This window comes from Tubulanus polymorphus, chromosome 3 (genome assembly GCF_964204645.1).
Source record: "Tubulanus polymorphus chromosome 3, tnTubPoly1.2, whole genome shotgun sequence".
NCBI classification, from domain to species: Eukaryota; Metazoa; Nemertea; class Palaeonemertea; order Tubulaniformes; family Tubulanidae; genus Tubulanus; species Tubulanus polymorphus.
Window position 1 is genome coordinate 13,980,133 of NC_134027.1, and position 16,956 is coordinate 13,997,088.

At 37.2% G+C, this 16,956-nt stretch overlaps 3 protein-coding genes across 6 annotated transcripts in view; 1 reads left to right on the forward strand and 2 right to left on the reverse strand.

Annotated features, from left to right (window-relative positions):
* Nucleotides 1-7,611, reverse strand: part of LOC141901338 (E3 ubiquitin-protein ligase MARCHF6-like) — a 122,639-nt gene extending 115,028 nt beyond the window's left edge. For both annotated transcript variants that reach the window (XM_074788522.1, XM_074788523.1), the window contains exons 1-2: nt 7,458-7,611; nt 1,271-1,367 (exon numbers count right to left, since the gene is read on the reverse strand). In XM_074788522.1, the coding sequence (XP_074644623.1) occupies nt 1,271-1,367; nt 7,458-7,476 (116 nt within the window). In that variant the 5' untranslated portion in view covers nt 7,477-7,611. The remainder of the gene's footprint in view (nt 1-1,270; nt 1,368-7,457) is intronic.
* Nucleotides 7,612-9,351: 1,740 nt separating this feature from the next.
* LOC141901578 (uncharacterized) lies at nt 9,352-11,246 on the forward strand. The gene is made up of 2 exons (XM_074788905.1): nt 9,352-9,631; nt 9,964-11,246. The coding sequence occupies exons 1-2, from the start codon at nt 9,424-9,426 to the stop codon at nt 11,124-11,126; spliced, it is 1,371 nt and encodes a 456-aa protein (XP_074645006.1). The 5' UTR covers nt 9,352-9,423; the 3' UTR covers nt 11,127-11,246.
* On the reverse strand, nt 11,094-14,225 carry LOC141902791 (uncharacterized). Of its 3 annotated transcripts, none has more exons than XM_074790686.1 (5): nt 14,022-14,225; nt 12,851-13,172; nt 12,482-12,710; nt 12,053-12,318; nt 11,094-11,966 (listed from the first exon to the last, which is right to left on the reverse strand). In XM_074790686.1, the coding sequence occupies exons 1-5, from the start codon at nt 14,120-14,122 to the stop codon at nt 11,835-11,837; spliced, it is 1,050 nt and encodes a 349-aa protein (XP_074646787.1). In that variant the 5' UTR covers nt 14,123-14,225; the 3' UTR covers nt 11,094-11,834. The 3 variants fall into 3 exon arrangements, with proteins under 3 accessions (XP_074646787.1, XP_074646789.1, XP_074646788.1); XM_074790688.1 differs by lacking the exon at nt 14,022-14,225 and adding an exon at nt 13,381-14,015; XM_074790687.1 differs by lacking the exon at nt 14,022-14,225 and adding an exon at nt 13,269-13,339.
* Between the last annotated feature and the right edge of the window lie 2,731 nt (nt 14,226-16,956).

Consider the following 16,956-nt stretch of genomic DNA (forward strand, 5'->3'; position numbering starts at 1 on the left):
GTTTATGTCGAATACCAATAACTAAATGGTCACGTAAAAAAAACACACCATAATTTTACATAATGGGCTTATTGCCAACTCCATTATCACTAACAAAGGTAAACCAAAAAAATTCATTGCCATGGCCCTTGGGTCATTGTTTACTCCTTAACCCATTAGCACTCAGGAATTGCACTATGTAGTGTCAATTACTCCTCAGAAAATTCAAGGTAAAATCTAAGTTCACCACGATACCAAATAGCTCATTTGCTGTTTATTTCCATGCATTAAAAGTTAGCTTTATTTTGTAGTAAATAGTCAAGGCTTTTATATGATGTATATGATTCGATGAGGTGGGCCACCAAATCATGTCCTTTTGGGCCCCCGAAATTCATCCAAACTTACTTGGATTTGTAGTGAGCGTTCAGATGTGTCATGTTCAAACTCGAAATACTCGAGAAGTTGAAATAGGAGGATGTTGATTTCTTGTTGGTATTTCGAGGACTTAGGTGTGTAGTTTATCATAAGCTTTTGGGTTTGAATCTCACTATAACCGTTTTTGTGCAGCATACGAAAAAAATTGTGCCGGGGCAGATTCGGGTGGCTTGAGGAGTAATAGACAGGGCGAACGGGCGGCTTGAGTGCTAATGGGTTAATATAGAATGCCGTGGGGTAAGCCTAACGAGTGTTAAACCTGGGAATTATATAATTGACATAACCATCGAATTCGATATCGGTACTCAACAGTGCAGCGACACTCTGTATTCAGAAATCACATAACAAGTATTGCCAAGGTTCTTATATTACACTCAACTCCAATCATACAGTGGTAGGTATCAGCTAGTTAGATTGCGTTGACACCTACAAACACGTTCTTGAACTAGCAGTTAGTTGTGATATAATATTTCATGTACATTTGTTTCATTAATAATTTTGTATGAATATGGTGGTATTTGTCAAGTCAATTGTGCACATAATCTGAAGCGAGCGAGTTGGTCAATTGCGAAAATCGTTCAGAATTTGTAAACACTAATCATGAAATCAATCGCAAAAATCTATGCACGTAAATGCGTTTCTGCGATCCATCACCAAAATCGGATGTCCGTAAAAATGCCTAAGGGGCTTTTGGTAAATAACTTTATTTTCAAAAATCGAGATTTATCATTCAGTAGAAATGTCATTTAGCTTACTCTATTTAGCGCAATAGCCCTTATAGGATGAGGGTAAGGGTTAAACGAACAGTAGCCTATATCGCTGATACACTCATAACAGATTTTTACATGTGACTTACCAATCTTGATGTATATACTTAATACTACCAGTGCATACACATGGATAAAACAATGGTTTTTCTTGGGTACCCTCAGACCGACAAACTCTACAAATGTCTGAAAAATAACAACCATTTTTCTAATTTACAGCATGGATTAATGAGTGACCAGAGGCCCACACGCCAAAATGCTTGAAACAGACGATTCCAAGCATTTTGGCCAGTGGACACGTTACAACTAGGTGTCCAGGTACAGAACGCTCAGTGAAAGTGATTTCAAATGTTCAACAATCAGAAAATTTCACTATTCAACGCCCCCTGGTGAATATATGCTAAAACCAATAACCTTGAAACTCGCGACAATTGTAGAATATGTCAAGAGCTACAATCTTGCAATTGATTGTGGGTACAAAATCCTATGCTTAGGGACTAATACAATATGAAAATAATAAGTTATTCGGATTTTCAACATCCCCTAGTGACCATAAACCAATGACCTTGACACACACCACACTTGACATACAAATATGCAATTGATTGTGGTTACATAATACCCACATGGTGACTATATACTGAAATCAATGACCTTGAAGTTTACCACAATCAGAAATACTAAGTTATTCTACTATTTAATACCCCACATCACAGTGGGCCTACACAAAACCCAATGACCTTGAAACTCACACAATCATAGAACATGCAATGAGCTACAATTTTGCAAGTGATTGTAAGTATATAGGGACCGCCATAAATAGGCAAATTGTATATTATTCAATATTCAACTCCCCCTGGTGGCAAGGACAAAACAAGAAACGAAATCTTAATATGGACTTTCCTAAATTTATATGAGTGTATGTTTAATCAGCATCACAACTAAACATTGATTTAAGAAGAACAAATGAAAAAGAGTGATAACTATCAGATTGACTTCAAATGATGGGAGAAAATTCACTTTTTATGGACAATTACAACGAAAATAATGACGGAATATATCAAGAAACTAGGGGTCCAGGGACACCATGCCCACTTGGGAACTGGTTCCAAATGCTCAACAATCTAACAATTTCAATATTCAACACCCCCTGGTGACCATATACAAAAACCAATGACCTTGAAACTCACCACAATCATAGAACATGTCAGCAGCTACGATTTTGTAATTGATTGTGATAACAAAATATGCCTCGTTACCAATTTAATATGGAAATACTAAGTTATTCTACTATTCAACGACCCCTGGTGACCATATTCAAAACCCAATGACCTTGAAACTCACCACAATCATAGAACATGTCACGAACTATAACTTAGTAATTGATCATGGTAACAAAATATGCCTAGGTACCAATATAATAAGGAAATACTAAGTTATTCTACTATTCAACGCCCCCTGGTGACCATATAGAATAACTAATGGCCTCAAAACTTGCCACAATCATAGATGATGTCATGAGCTACAACTTTGCAATTGATTGTGGTACAAAATATGCATTGATACGAATAAAATATAGAAATACTAAGATATTGTATTATTCAACGCCCCCTGGTGGCCATATACAAAAACCAATGACCTTGAAACTCACCACAATCATAGAACACATTATGAGCTACACGTTTCTAATCGATTGTGGTAACAAAATATGCTTAGGTATCAATATAATGTTGAAAAACTTTTTCCCACCTACGAATGAGTACTGATGACACCAAGCACTAAAAAAGGTCATAGACATAGGATGGTCATCTTGAGTCCGATCGACCCAATTTTTGTTATGCTGATGGGTCCTTCGGGGAATCACATATAAACAAAAGATCAAGGTAATTGATCAAAGCGTCTTCAAAACCTCCCTCAAAAAGTTAAAAAATGTGTAAAAAGTGCTTATTTTGGCGAACAACAATGGCTGCCAGTCGGCCATCTTGATTCTGACAGGGCCAGTTTTGGCCTGAAGATGTGTCTAGGGTAGATACATGTGTAACCCAAATATCAAGACATTACATTGAAGCGTCTTCAAAACTTCCCAAAATAACTGGATTCCGTCTACGGACTGATGGACGAACGGACGAAAAGTGAACGCAATAGCCTGCTGGGACTAAAGTCCCAAGTGGGCTAAAAACATTGTTTTTTTTTCATTGAAGTATTAACAGTTATTCATATGTTCTCATATGTGTATACTCATATGTTCTCATATGTGTATACAGGTATTAACTTTCTAAAACTGGAGTACAGGTTGATTTACTTCTGCTCGTAAAGAATCAGGTCAGTGTGTTGATTATTTACAAGGTACCAATCTAATTAGGAAATGGTAAGTAATTCTACTATTCAACACCCCCTGGTGACTATATAGGCCTACAATAACTAATGTCCTTAAAACTCACCAAAATCATGGACCATATCATGAGCTAGGCCTACAACTTTGCAATCGATGTGGTTACAAAACATGCATATACAAATAGGCCTTGAATATAGAAATACTAAGTTATTGTATTATTCAACACCCCCTGGTGGCCATATACGAAAACCAATGACCTTGAAACTCACCAAAATCATAGAACACGTTATGGGCTATAACTTTGCAATTGATTGTGGTAACACAATATGCTTCGGTATCAAAATAATGTGGAAACAATTTTTCCCACCTAGGAATGAGAACATGCTAACATTCAATGATAGAATATCAATAAACATCTGTATGGGCAACGGGCGGTTACTTTTCAGGTTTTAGGAAAGCCAGCCCTGTTGGCGATTGTGTGTACGTACGACTGAGCGTCTCCGTGAGCGATGTATTGTATTAATGTGTAGCGTGAATCTACTACTGGTGGCCTACTTATTTACCTATTAGTACAGGAATTGCACTATGTAGTGTCAATTACTCCTCAGAAAATTCAAGGTAAAATCCAAGTTCATTACCATACTGAATAGCTCATTTGTTGTTTATTTCCATGCATTACAAGTTCCTGTTATTTTGTAGTAAATAGTCAAGGCTTTCATATGATGTAAGATTTGATGAGGTGGGCCACCAAAATCGTGTCCTTTTGGCCCCCAAAATTCATCCAAACTTACTTGAATTTGAAGTGAGCGCTCAGATGTATCATGTTCAAACTCCAAATACATGAGAAATTGAAATAGGCTCTTGGGTTGGAATTCCACTATAACCGTTTTCGTGCAGCATACGAAACGGGGCCGGGACAGATTCGGGCGGCTTGAGGAGTAATAGCTAGAGCGGATACTGCCTACAATGGGTTAAAGCAGTAGGACTGAACACAATGCATGTTTTTATTCGATGCTCGTGTTTACCGGGAGTTCGTTCAGTTAGGCCTATTGGAGCCTATTGGTCAAAAATAGTTCCAATTGAACGAATATTCGAGCTGAGCAATTTCGAGTAGGCCTAAGATGTTTAATGTATGGTTTAACATAGGAGACTGAAAAGAAATTTCATGATATGTAGAGTTGAATGGATTTTCGACTTAATAGGATTCGAGTTGAGACAAGTCTACAGTATATGCCCAAACATTTTTCCGGTCATGGGGAATCTGCACTATATCTATGTACGCGCATGTGTGAAAGAATAGGGTTAGGTTTAGGTGAGGATAACTCATCCAACTTCCAGTTGTGTGCTGTGGCTCAATGGGTAAATAACTCTATTATTTTTTCGTTTGGTTTCCCAATATTGTAGTCAGAATTCTACTGTATTGCGCATGCGCGCTAACTGTACTCCTTAACTGGAGCCACATGGTAATTTTTCTTTCAGAATGGACCCTCTTCTTTGGCCTATCACGTGAATTAACATTTTGCAATAAGTGACGGTCGGCAGTGGCGGCATTTGCTAAATTTTCTCATTTGTGATTGAGATTTTCGAACGTTTATTCACAAGATCGCAAATTTTCTGGTGTTCCTTTTTTATCCCAGACAATTTTTTAGGGTAGGCCTATAATTTTCTTTCACATAGGCCTACTGTCAACGGTACCTCAGTAAACATTTTTCTTAATTCAGATTATGTACTAAAATTCAATCAATGGCTGTTACGAGGCATTGGTCACACTTAGATTTCATCGATATTAGGCCTGCTAAATCTAATCAAATTGTAGGCCTTTAGCCTTAGCCTATGCCCAAAGCTTTATTTATATTTTCTTCTCTTTATTTATATTTAGTTTGTTATTTCTATCTTTAAAGATGATGGCAATATCTACTTCCAGTGCAGATCTGCACCTCTCGTGATTGACGCAATAGGCCTATACTGAATTACAAATCACTCAAAACTTTAATTCAATTCAAACTACGAACTACGTCACCACAGCCTAGAGAGAAAAGCGTTTGCTAGCGTTTGCAAAACACAAAATATCCAAAAAACGTTTTGTTTCACAAAAAACGTTTTTCAGTTCGGCGTTTTGGGTTTTGACTCTGAAACAGTGTCTGAGTCTGAAACAGTGATATTTAATGTAATTGATTGAACCGATGGCGAGAGGTGCGGATCTACACACTTGTACCCAACTTCCTTATAGGTAGGTATGTTCATGTCCGCGCGGGGCGCCACTATCGATTGTGACGACCATTATTGATTAGGAAAAGTGTGATGCGCGTTTTTACTACGCGTTTTAACATCGCGTAGTAAAATCATTCATAAAACCTGTCTATCAATGCAAATGAGCTAAAATCTTTTGGAATCAACCAATAAGATCGATCTTAATCACTTGGGGGTTGATTAAGTGTATAAATCCGCATTTTAGACGAAGAAAATAGAAATCGAAATATACCCTTTTTCAAGAGCAAAATTCGTCAGCTTAGGACCCGGAATAAGCAACGAATCATCAGGAATCGGAAGGTTTAGGATCTTAAAATTCAAATAGGGCCTACTGAAGACCGCATGATTTTATTTCGTGTCGGGGCTGGGCGATCGCTGCCGGAAAATTCAATGTCTAAGTTTTGCGTTGAAGCAAGCGATACAAAATGGCGGCCGGCACTTGTTATTGAATGACGACGCGCCGCGCTGCTCGTGATGAGATCAATATTCAACAATTATTCATCGGTCTAGCGGTGAATTATTGTATTTATTTTCCGATTCATAATTATTCATCACTATATTTCTGAATATTAGGACATATTTAGCGTAATGATCGGCAAATTTTTTGCGCGCGGATCGCCACTACGCTCCTGTCGGTAAAGCGGCTGTTGAAAGAGGGAGGCGTCTAATGGGATGAATTGAGGCTTGTGACGGGCAAAAATAGAGGCGCGTGATAGGACAGTGAGACTCCCGAGGGGATTTTCCAAAAGCAGCAAAATTGAAATATATATAAAATATAGTTGAAATTTAGCTCAAAACAAAACAAATGGATTATTATTTAGTTATTATTAGTAGTATTATTACTATTGCTTGGTTTGTGTTTCTAAACTGATTGATTTTATTATGATATCATCAATATATTTCAAATTTCAGCGTTTTGAGCTAGGCCAAGCCTAATTTTCTGCTTTTCTTAACTAAAATCCATCTCGCAAATAATATATAAAATATATTGGTATATTTAAATCAATTTGCAATAGGAGCCTATGGCTATTGACCTAACTGACAGGCCTTGATAATCATGTTTATTCATTTCAAAAATTATGTAGTGAAAAAAATAATTTCATCTGAAATCATATCAATATTTCACATTTTTTCTTGCCGTTACCATGGAAACCTAATATAATAATCTACATAATAATAGATATTCCTAGATAAACTTAGGGCAATCATAAACTATTGATAACTAGTTATTCTATCCCCTTTCTACATCATAACTTTTGATCTAACATCGATATTTTCATTATTTTACCATTTTTCGGCTGGTTTCCATGGAAACCATAGGCATTTGGAATCAGATAAAAATTGGTGCGATTCAAGAATAGGGGACTAAAGCAATATATATGTAGTGATAGTAATCAATTAAGTAATAATATTAGTAGGGCCTAATTGATAATGATGATATATAATGATAGTAATGTATATAGTAGGCCTAATTAATGATGATTAGGGAACTAAACCTAACCCTAACCCTAATCCTAACCCTAATCCTAACCACTAGTCCCCTATTTTTGAATCTTTGTCACCTGAAAGTGCTATGAGTGTATTCCAACAAGCTTTCTTTCAGTAAGATTGGAGCTAGGCCTATTTGAATTTTTTATGGATATAGCTATTATTATAGGCCTATATGATATATAATCAAGACAAAAACACACCAGTTTGGCCGTCCTCCATTTTATTAGGATCATACACAGTTACTTGGATGTCAATTTAATGTGCGATAGTAGGGCATACACATAGCCTAGACAGAATACAACAATGCGATCCTAAAATTCTGACTGCATGAAAGCTCGATGATTGATGTCTGTCTGCAGAGTTTCCAGAACCTGTCATGTCAGGTCTAGAGACCAGGTCTCACCTGTCATGTCATGTCCCGAAAAAACCCAAACTCATGACAATATTTGACGAAACGGCGAAATATCTAGGCATGTGCTATGGAAGAACATTTTGAGTTGAATGAATATTCTGACCCGTCGTTAATATCGAAAATGATTCAACAATTACGATAAGGAAATTGTTCTGACAAATAATTCATTTGAAAGGTTGATTTATAAGAAGAAAATATTTATGTGTAAACTATGACTTATTTCTGTAATAATGGGAAAAAATAAGTTTCAGGCATAGATGAATTAATTAATGTAGAAGTAAGAGCACATTATAAGAGAAAATTTTCGCTAGATGAATCGAGGTCTTGATATTTCGATTCCGCATTAAGACACTGAAAATTATCTGCTCACTATCACAGTTCGGCAACACTCCTCACTGTCCTGAAGTCCTGAAGTGTCACTATTTATATTCATTGTCTTTATGATGAACATGTTAAAGAGCCGAATGCAATATAGAGACTGATTTTATTGAGACTGATTTTAAATCATCTCATCAATTTAAGGCATCAAGTTTTTTTTCTATTTATACCAGTTTTAATGCAGACCTGTCACCTCAGGTCCCGAGAAGCTCTGCAAAATGGCGCGAGCTGCCGTGTGAGGTCTTACTTCATAATTATTGTTTTATAGTAACTTAAGATTAACTATATCCATGGTTAGCAATCTATATTATATTCATTACTATAAAGATACCATAAAAAGTGAAGTTTTTTTCCATTTCATCAGTTTTTATGCAGGCCTGTCACCTCAGGTCTCGAGAAGCTCTGCAAAATGGCGCGAGCTGCCGTGTGAGGTCTCGCTTCAAAATTTTTGTTTTATAGTAACTTAAGATTAACTCTATCTATGGTTAGCAATTTATATTACACTCATTACTATAAAGAGACCAAAAAAACAAAGTTTTCCTTCATTTCACCAGTTTAAATGCAGACCTGTCACCTCAGGTCCCGAGAAGCTCTGCAAAATGGCGCGCGTTGCCGTGTGAGGTCACGCTTCAAAATTATTGTTTTATAGTAACTTAAGATTACCTATATCCATGGTTAGCAATTTATATTATATTCATTACTATAAAGATACCATTAAAAGTAACGTTTTTTCCATTTCATCAGTTTTAAGGCAGACCTGTCACCTCAGGTCGCCCGCGACAATTCATTAGTTTGGTTTTGTCGCCCGCGACAATTCATTATTTTGGTTTTATCGCCCGCGACAATTCAATATTTTGGTTTTATCGCCCGCGATAATTCATTATTTTGGTTTTATTGCCCGCGACAATTCATTATTTTGGTTTTGTCGCACGAGACAATTCATTATTTTGGTTTTGTCGCCCGAAGAAAATTTTGAAGACGCTTTGATCAATTACCTTGATCTTTCGTTTATATTTGAATCTACCAAAGGCCCATCAGCATAAGAAAATTGGGTCGATCTGACTCAAGATGGCCGTCCTATGACCTTTTTAGTGCCCAAAAATGTCAATTTTGGCCAGAATTCTAGGTCCTGTAGCTTCCTACTGGTTTGCCATTTCTCATTGCAATTGCTGATGGATATTCTTTAGAGAGGGATGTTTTATACCTGGGACAGGTATTTTTGATCAGCCAATGGGGCTCGCCGCGCTGAGCGCTGCCGCGAGATGGCGCGCGCGTGTTAGTGGCCCTAGTGATTTGAATTTGAATTGTAAACAACATTTTATTCATCTCCGCGTTCGAGCGAATTGACGATTTGAAAAGCGCTTGAATCTATTATAATGCCTCGCTATTGTTGTGTACCCCTTTGTAAGTCAAGAGTAGGCGGATTTAAGTTCCCTACGAACACAGATTTGAAAATGAAATGGCTTGTTGCGATAAAACGACTACAGAGTAGCGAGAAATCTGCAAAATTATGGCAGCCATCGGATACAGCTATCGTATGCCATCGACATTTTTTACCAACGGACTATAAACAGACACTTACCGGTAAATATGGCTTTCCTATTGAGTTTTCCAACTAAGGTGAAATAAGCGGTCAAGATCCAAGGCAGGCTGATTCGTTTAGGCCTCAGCTTGGGCCTATCGATATTATGCAATGTCGATGTTTTGAACTTTTTTTAAAAAGCCAGGCGCTTATTTTCATATCATCATAGTAGTTTGTTGATAACAGGATAATGATATAACTCAATTATGATAATAACAACAATAGGCCTAATAATTTATGTGGTAGATTTATCTTTTTAATTTAAAGGTTGTTGACTTGACTGGCAGCTGTTGATCTTTGAGTAGAAATATGTTTTTTTCTTTATGTGTTTCAGGTTCTAGAAGAAAATTAAAAGAGAATGCCATTCCGCGTATATTTGCCTTCACACCACCAGTTTCCTCAGATTCAGAGAGAGAAAGTAGAGCCAGTCGGCGAAGATTAAAACTGGAGGAAGAACCTGTACACCATGACATAGCCACTGAAGTTGAAATAGGCCTACAACATACCAGCAATTACAGAATGGACATAATAGAGGAACCAACCAATAAAAACACTAACTTGGATAAGAATATTCAGTGTTCCCTCCTTTCAGATCAATTTTTCTGTATCGAGAGATTTATGGTGGATCCTAGGTCGATCAAATATTACACCAGTTTTAAAGACTATGAACATTTGATGATGTTTTTCAGTGTACTAGGACCTGCTGCGTACGATTTGAATTACAAATGTCAGAAACTAACACCGGTCAATCAATTTTTCTTGACATTAATCAAATTAAGGCGTGCCAAGGAAGATATAGAACTGAGTATTCTGTTCGGCATATCAGAGAGTGTAGTTTCTAGGATTGTGTTAACCTGGGTAAACTTCATGTATTTCCAATTAAGTGAAATCAATACATGGCCAGAGAGAGAAGAGATAGACTGTTTCATGCCCAGTGGCTTTAAGCATCATTTTCCGTCAACCAGAGTTATTTTAGATGCTACAGAGATTCCAATTGAAAAGCCGTCGAATGTAAAATCTCAAACTGCAACTTTCAGCACATACAAACATAAGAACACGCTTAAAACTATGGTTGGAATATCACCGAGAGGGGTCGTTAGTTATGTAAGTGAAAGTTATGCGGGTTCAACAAGTGACCGACAAATCATTGAACGATCCCAGCTGTGTTCAAACACCTCAAAATACTTCAGCTCGAATGACAGCATCATGGCCGATAGAGGTATAATGGTACAAGATCTTTTTGCTACCAAGAACATTAAGGTGAACACCCCAACTTTATTGAAGGGCAAGAGTCAACTTGAACCTGAACAAGTAGTTCATGATCGTAGAGTAGCCAGTAAACGCATCCAAGTAGAAAGAGTAATCGGATTGTCAAAAACTTTTCTTATTTTGAAAAAAGACCTGCCGCTTAGTAAAGTCAATATGGGTTCTAGGATAGTTTATGTTTGTTTCAGTATAAGCAATTTCAGACCAGCTATTGTGAACGAATTTGCTTAACCTTATTGTTAATGTCTGTTAATTGATATCTAAAGTATATATTTTTGAGTTTTGTTTTGAGATTCATCGAAACCCCTGCTTTAAAGAAACATCATTGTTTCTCTTAATAGATTATTTAGGTAAATCCCAAATTCTTAGATATCAATTATGGGCCTGGACTGTAATTAATTGTCTGTCGTTGATATTCAAAATCTGTGCGCAATATAACCTATTTCACTTTGACTTAATCCACTCTTTTGCAGTGTTTTCAATTCAAAGGACAAACTAATTTTCATTCCAGTAACAAACCCTTTTATTGATTTAAAACTGGTAAAAACCAAAAATACAACAACGCTACATAAAATCTTTTTAAAATGCATGATAACACAGATATTTTATGTAAAATGGAAGAGTTTGAGTTTTGGGACTAAAGCATTCATGCCATAGTCAGGCGCAGCACATAATGAAATAATAAATAATCATGGTAATGAAATATGGTCAGAAAAGGAGTAAATCATTAATTTTCAAACTTTTGACCCACCATCGTCAGTAATTATGCATATAACTACACAACCTGACAAGTATATCTGTTTGAAATAACTATATATGATAAAAAATATTGATAATAGATGATAAAAAATATTAAAACTTAAAAGTATCAACAAATAGTAAGCCGATATTGACATGAAATCTATATCATACAATTGGGATGTACATGTATTTACAAATTTAGTTGTATGAAGAAACAATTTCACCGAAACGAGATGCAGTTAATCGTAGCTGCCTTTCCTGAAACCATTGACTAGATTCTGCCTGCTTCCTAGTACTCCTTTCTAGTAATATTGCCTGTGTTTCATTTAACTGAAAAGGCAAAATGGAATATTAATTATAAGCACAGAGGGAAGGATAACATAGGTCACTCTCAGACACGTTGATTAAAAACTTACCTTAATAGAGTTTTCCACCCAATATTCAAGCAAAGTTTTTTTCAGATAATCATGGTCAATTGCTGCTGTTTTGATATCGGCTTTCTTGTACTTATACTTGATGGGTAGGTCTAAAGACGATACAGAGCAGTAATTAAGGACAATTCCCCGGACATAATCCTCGTATCCAGCTGATTTCCGGTATTTCACAGGCCTTGGATCCTCCATTGATACCTCGCGTTTCTTTGATTTTGATAGAGGTAAGTCACCAGCCTTGACAGGGGAACCTGTTAAGAAGTGACGGGTAAATTTAAACAAGGTCACAGCCGAGCTAAAAATTGAAAACCAAGTACATTATGTAAAACATTGCCATTACATCAGAATTTATAAAAAATAAGATATATAGGGTACGAATTTGCTGAATGGTGGCGATGTAACCAAACAACTTACCAGTATAAACAGACTTGGGCTTATGGAATGTTTGTAGATTTTCCGTACACGATTTAAGTATTTCGGGAGCGTTAGGCCCATCTGATGACACAAAATTAGCAAACATCAAAAGTACAGCCGCGACATGCTTACAGGTCCCATTAGGACCCTTACCGGCAGGGCACTCACAATGGCTGTTTCTGAATTCACCAGTTGTTTGAGACAATGATATCTGGTACGAGTATGAGATCTGCAATGAAATATAAAAATAAACTAATCAACAATGTTTGCTACATTACAACCTTTTAAGAATACAGTTGTATTGCAGATTTATGTGGATTTAAAGGAGGGAATATTGTGTTATTTTGATGAAATATAAAACTGGCCTACCTTTTTTTTCATAGCAGCACCAACTAATCCAGTCAGATAAACAATTCCGCTTTTGATGAGAATACTGCAGGCTTGAACACGTTGCGATTCTATGAGCTGCTGACCCTTCTCAATAGCTTTAATGTCTTTGGTACAGTGGTTGTCCATTGCCATTCTATACGTGAAATATGCAGTTACTGTGTCAATATTGAATTTTGGCAATACAATCTTATGATCATTTGTAAGCTGTTTGAAACCGCATGTGGGCCATTCCGGAACTGTTTCTTGTGGTAATGTTATGGCCGGTCCCCTAAAATCGTTGTTACGGCCGTATGCTTCTAATCTGCAATGAACACGAAATAATCATGAAATATAAACATCTAATGTCAAAAATCATTCAATCAACTAACAGAAAGTTGACCCAGAGTTGAAATGTTACATCGAAATGATTACTCCAAGCATGGACGTCTATACGTCCATGGTCATACAGATTTGTATTTAACTCAACTGTGTTGTGGTAAGAAGGTATATAAGTAAGGTATTCAGTTTACCGTCACCTCAAGTTGATCAGGGTTCTGACTATAATTCCAATAACATATAAAAATTCAATAGAGACTAGACACAGCAGCAGACATGTCCAATGATTTATGGATACATTGGCAGTAAAATTTGGCATCAGCTTCAATTCATGTTCGATAGATGGCGCCAGTGGTAACTCAGCTGTTGCGATGGTTAGCTGACAAGGCGTCCTACATCCCGATAATAATCCCTACATTTCAAGATATAAACATTGCCATCTAAACTTCTCAAGGCAATCATAATATCAAATAGTGATTTAAAAAACGTTTTATCGATGACTTTTATGTGCATTATGTTTATTTTCCGGACATGAAAACCGAAAAATAATGAAAGATATCGCGGGACGGGACGCGTGGGACCGGCCATAGCCATCCTCGCAGCCCGGGCTGGTGACGGTAAACTTGTACTATACCCTGACCCACAACCCACTGAGGTTTAGCTTTCATCTCTGGATCTATTAAAACACGTTCATTTCACTTGAGCATAGGTCTAGAATCATCGATGATTTTGGCAAAAAATCACTGTTGATTCCATGATCATTGCAACATTTTTGCGCAGACTAAACGACTGAACACCATCAACCGCATGGAAATATGATCGACATTTAAATTACCTTTCAATTAGGTTGATTTTCCTCCCATAGGTTACCGCACCTCGTCGGCTTAACTCTTGTTTCAGCTTCGGTACAGTCCATGACCCGTAATTCTCTGACATTATTACAATTTAAAAGTAGGAAATCGAGCGCGGAAGTGAGCGGAAGTCGATACGCGATGGCTACTAACGCACACACGCCACCTGGTGTCCATAGCGACGGCGAGCCCCATTATGACGCAATTGGCGGCCATCTTGATGTCATCAGTACTCATTCGTAGGTGGGAAAATGTTTTTCCACAATTAATTGATACCTAAGCATATTGTGTTACTATATTCAATTGGGAAGTTGTAGCCCATAACGTGTTCTATGATTTTGGTGAGTTTCAAGGTCATTGGTTTTTGTATGTGGCCATCAGGGGGCGTTGAATAATACAATAACTTAGTATCGCTATGTTATATTTGTACCAAGGCATATTTTGTTACCATGGCAAAGTTGTAGTTCATGACATCGTCTATGATTGTGGTGAGTTTTTCAGGACATTAGATATTCCATATAGTCACCAGGGGGCGTTGAATAGTAGAAAAGCTTAGTTTTTCCTTATTAGATTGGTAAATAGGCATAGTTTGTTACCATGATCCATTGCAAAGTTGTAGTTCATGACATCGTCTATGATTGTGGTGAGTTTTTAAGGACATTAGTTATTCCATATAGTCACCAGGGGGCGCTGAATAGTAGAATGGCTTAGTATTTCCTTATTAGATTGGTACTTAGGCATATTTTGTTACTATGATCAATTGCAAAGTTGTATTTCATGACATGTACTACGATTGTGGTGAGTTTTAAGGTCATTAGGTTTTGCATATGGTCACCAGGGGTCGTTGAATAGTAGAATAACTTAGTATTTCCATATTAAATTACAAAATCCTAGCTGCTCACATGTTCTATGATTGTGGTGGGTTTCAAGGTCATTGGTTTTTGTATATGGTCACTAGAGGGCGTTATGTATTGAAATTGTTAGATTGTTGAGCATTTGAAACCACTGCCCAAGTGAGCATGGTGTCCCTGGACCCCTAGTTTGGTTTTGTCGCCCGCGACAATTCATTATTTTGGTTTTGTCGCATGCAACAATTCAATAGTTTGTTTTTGTCGTCCGCGACAATTCATTATTTTGGTTTTATCGCCCGCAACAATTCAATATTTTGGTTTTAACGCCCGCGCGACAATTCATTATTTTGGTTTTATCGCCCGCGACAATTCATTATTTTGGTTTTATCGCCCGCGACAATTCATTATTTTTGTTTTGTCGCCCGTGACAATTCAATATTTTGGTTTTGTCACCCGCGACAATTCATAATTTTGGTTTTGTCGCCCGTGGTTTTGTCGGAACATTAAGTTTTTGGTCGAACAGTGTGTTAAGGTTGTTTTGGAAATTTACTCGGTCTGGTATATTTTGGATTACTGTGTATGTCATTTGTCAGGACATTAAACAGAAGACGACTTAGGATACTACCTTGCGTGACTCCACTAGTTAGACCGTCTCATTCCAAGATGAGGCGTTCCGTTGATTTCGGTTACAAGTTTCCGTTCAGAGATAACTGCTGTGCCATTTGGGCGACCTATCATTGATACTGTTTCCTAATAGCCTGTTCAGTAATGGCTGATGTTGAGCCTTATCAAATGCTTTGTTGAAATCCACCGTTGAACAGGATTCTAAGACTGTGCAGAAAACCCGTTATCGCTGCTTTGCAGCTATATTTATTATTATTTTCTTCCACACTATTTTTACCAAAAGAACATAGGCTTTGTTACCTTACCGCTGTTTCATATACAATCCATATAATATCGTTCAGCTCACTGAGATCTACAAATAGCCCGCGTGTTTTTTCACGAATCATCGTTACAAAAGCGCTGTCGGGCTGTAAACATCGAAAATTTAGCCCCATTCAATGGGGCGACATGTTTTTCGAGTCGTCATCCCGAAATCAACCTGCAGGCCGACTGTCACTTCGATTATCAATTCAAGTATAAATGAACTAATTTATTGCCGCAGACTTCACATTCAGTCGCGGTCTTCAAACAGTGATTTTAACAATAGCCCATTTTCCTCATCAAATCATATTACCGATACACTGGAAATTTACTACTTTAGATTTTAAAAGCACTGTCGAGCCGTAAACATCGACGAATCGACGCGTGTTACTACATCGACGTTCCGCGGATGAGCTGCGAGTTTCTCCTCATCATGAGAATCAAATCGAGTACAAATTAATTTATTACTACCAGTGATTTGGCTGCGGGTTTCAAGGATTTAGTTTAACAATACCTATTTTTCTTTATCGAATTAACCGTGTATTTACTAAGATAAATCTTTAGTGTACCGGGGAATCGTAGGCCTAAACTAAACAGGCCGAAGAGATATGGCGGAGAAAAGCTGTTATGTCGACGAGGTATCAAAATAAAAGAATATATTACTTTATTCGGCCGCGGGCTTCAACCATTTATCAATACTCTATATTTCTTACAGTACATACCGATCATTGTCAAATGCACAAGGTATTTACTAAATACAAGTATATAACACACTCCTATCCGTATGCTGGACTCACACTTGACATTCGGAGTAAGCGTTCGCTGTGGGGGAAAGGAGATCGTTCGCTGTGTCGCTTGAAGTGTTTATCGAGTTTTACGCGACCTTAAGGCTTTAGTATGGTGGCTGATAAGATAAAAAAACACGAATATGCAAATGAGGGCGACATTACGACAAATCGATTAAACTAAAATAACGCGAGAAAACAATGATTTTGATTTTGTCGCCCGCGACAATTCATTATTTTGGTTTTGTCACACGCGACAATTCAATATTTTGGTTTTATCGCCCGCGACAATTCATTATTTTGGTTTTATCGCTTGCGACAATTCATTATTTTGGTTTTGTCGCCCGCGAAAATTCAAT

What these genes read in the sequence shown, in the direction of transcription:
- LOC141901578 (XM_074788905.1), top strand. Translation starts at nt 9,424, where the DNA reads ATGCCTCGCTATTGTTGTGTACCCCTTTGTAAGTCAAGAGTAGGCGGA. An exon ending in CTATAAACAGACACTTACCG is followed by an intron (nt 9,632 to 9,963) that starts GTAAATATGGCT and finishes TATGTGTTTCAG; the next exon opens with GTTCTAGAAGAAAATTAAAA.
- LOC141902791 (XM_074790686.1), bottom strand. Translation starts at nt 14,122, where the DNA reads ATGTCAGAGAATTACGGGTCATGGACTGTACCGAAGCTGAAACAAGAG. An exon ending in GCCCAAGTCTGTTTATACTG is followed by an intron (nt 12,319 to 12,481) that starts GTAAGTTGTTTG and finishes ACTTCTTAACAG; the next exon opens with GTTCCCCTGTCAAGGCTGGT. An exon ending in GGGTGGAAAACTCTATTAAG is followed by an intron (nt 11,967 to 12,052) that starts GTAAGTTTTTAA and finishes TTGCCTTTTCAG; the next exon opens with TTAAATGAAACACAGGCAAT.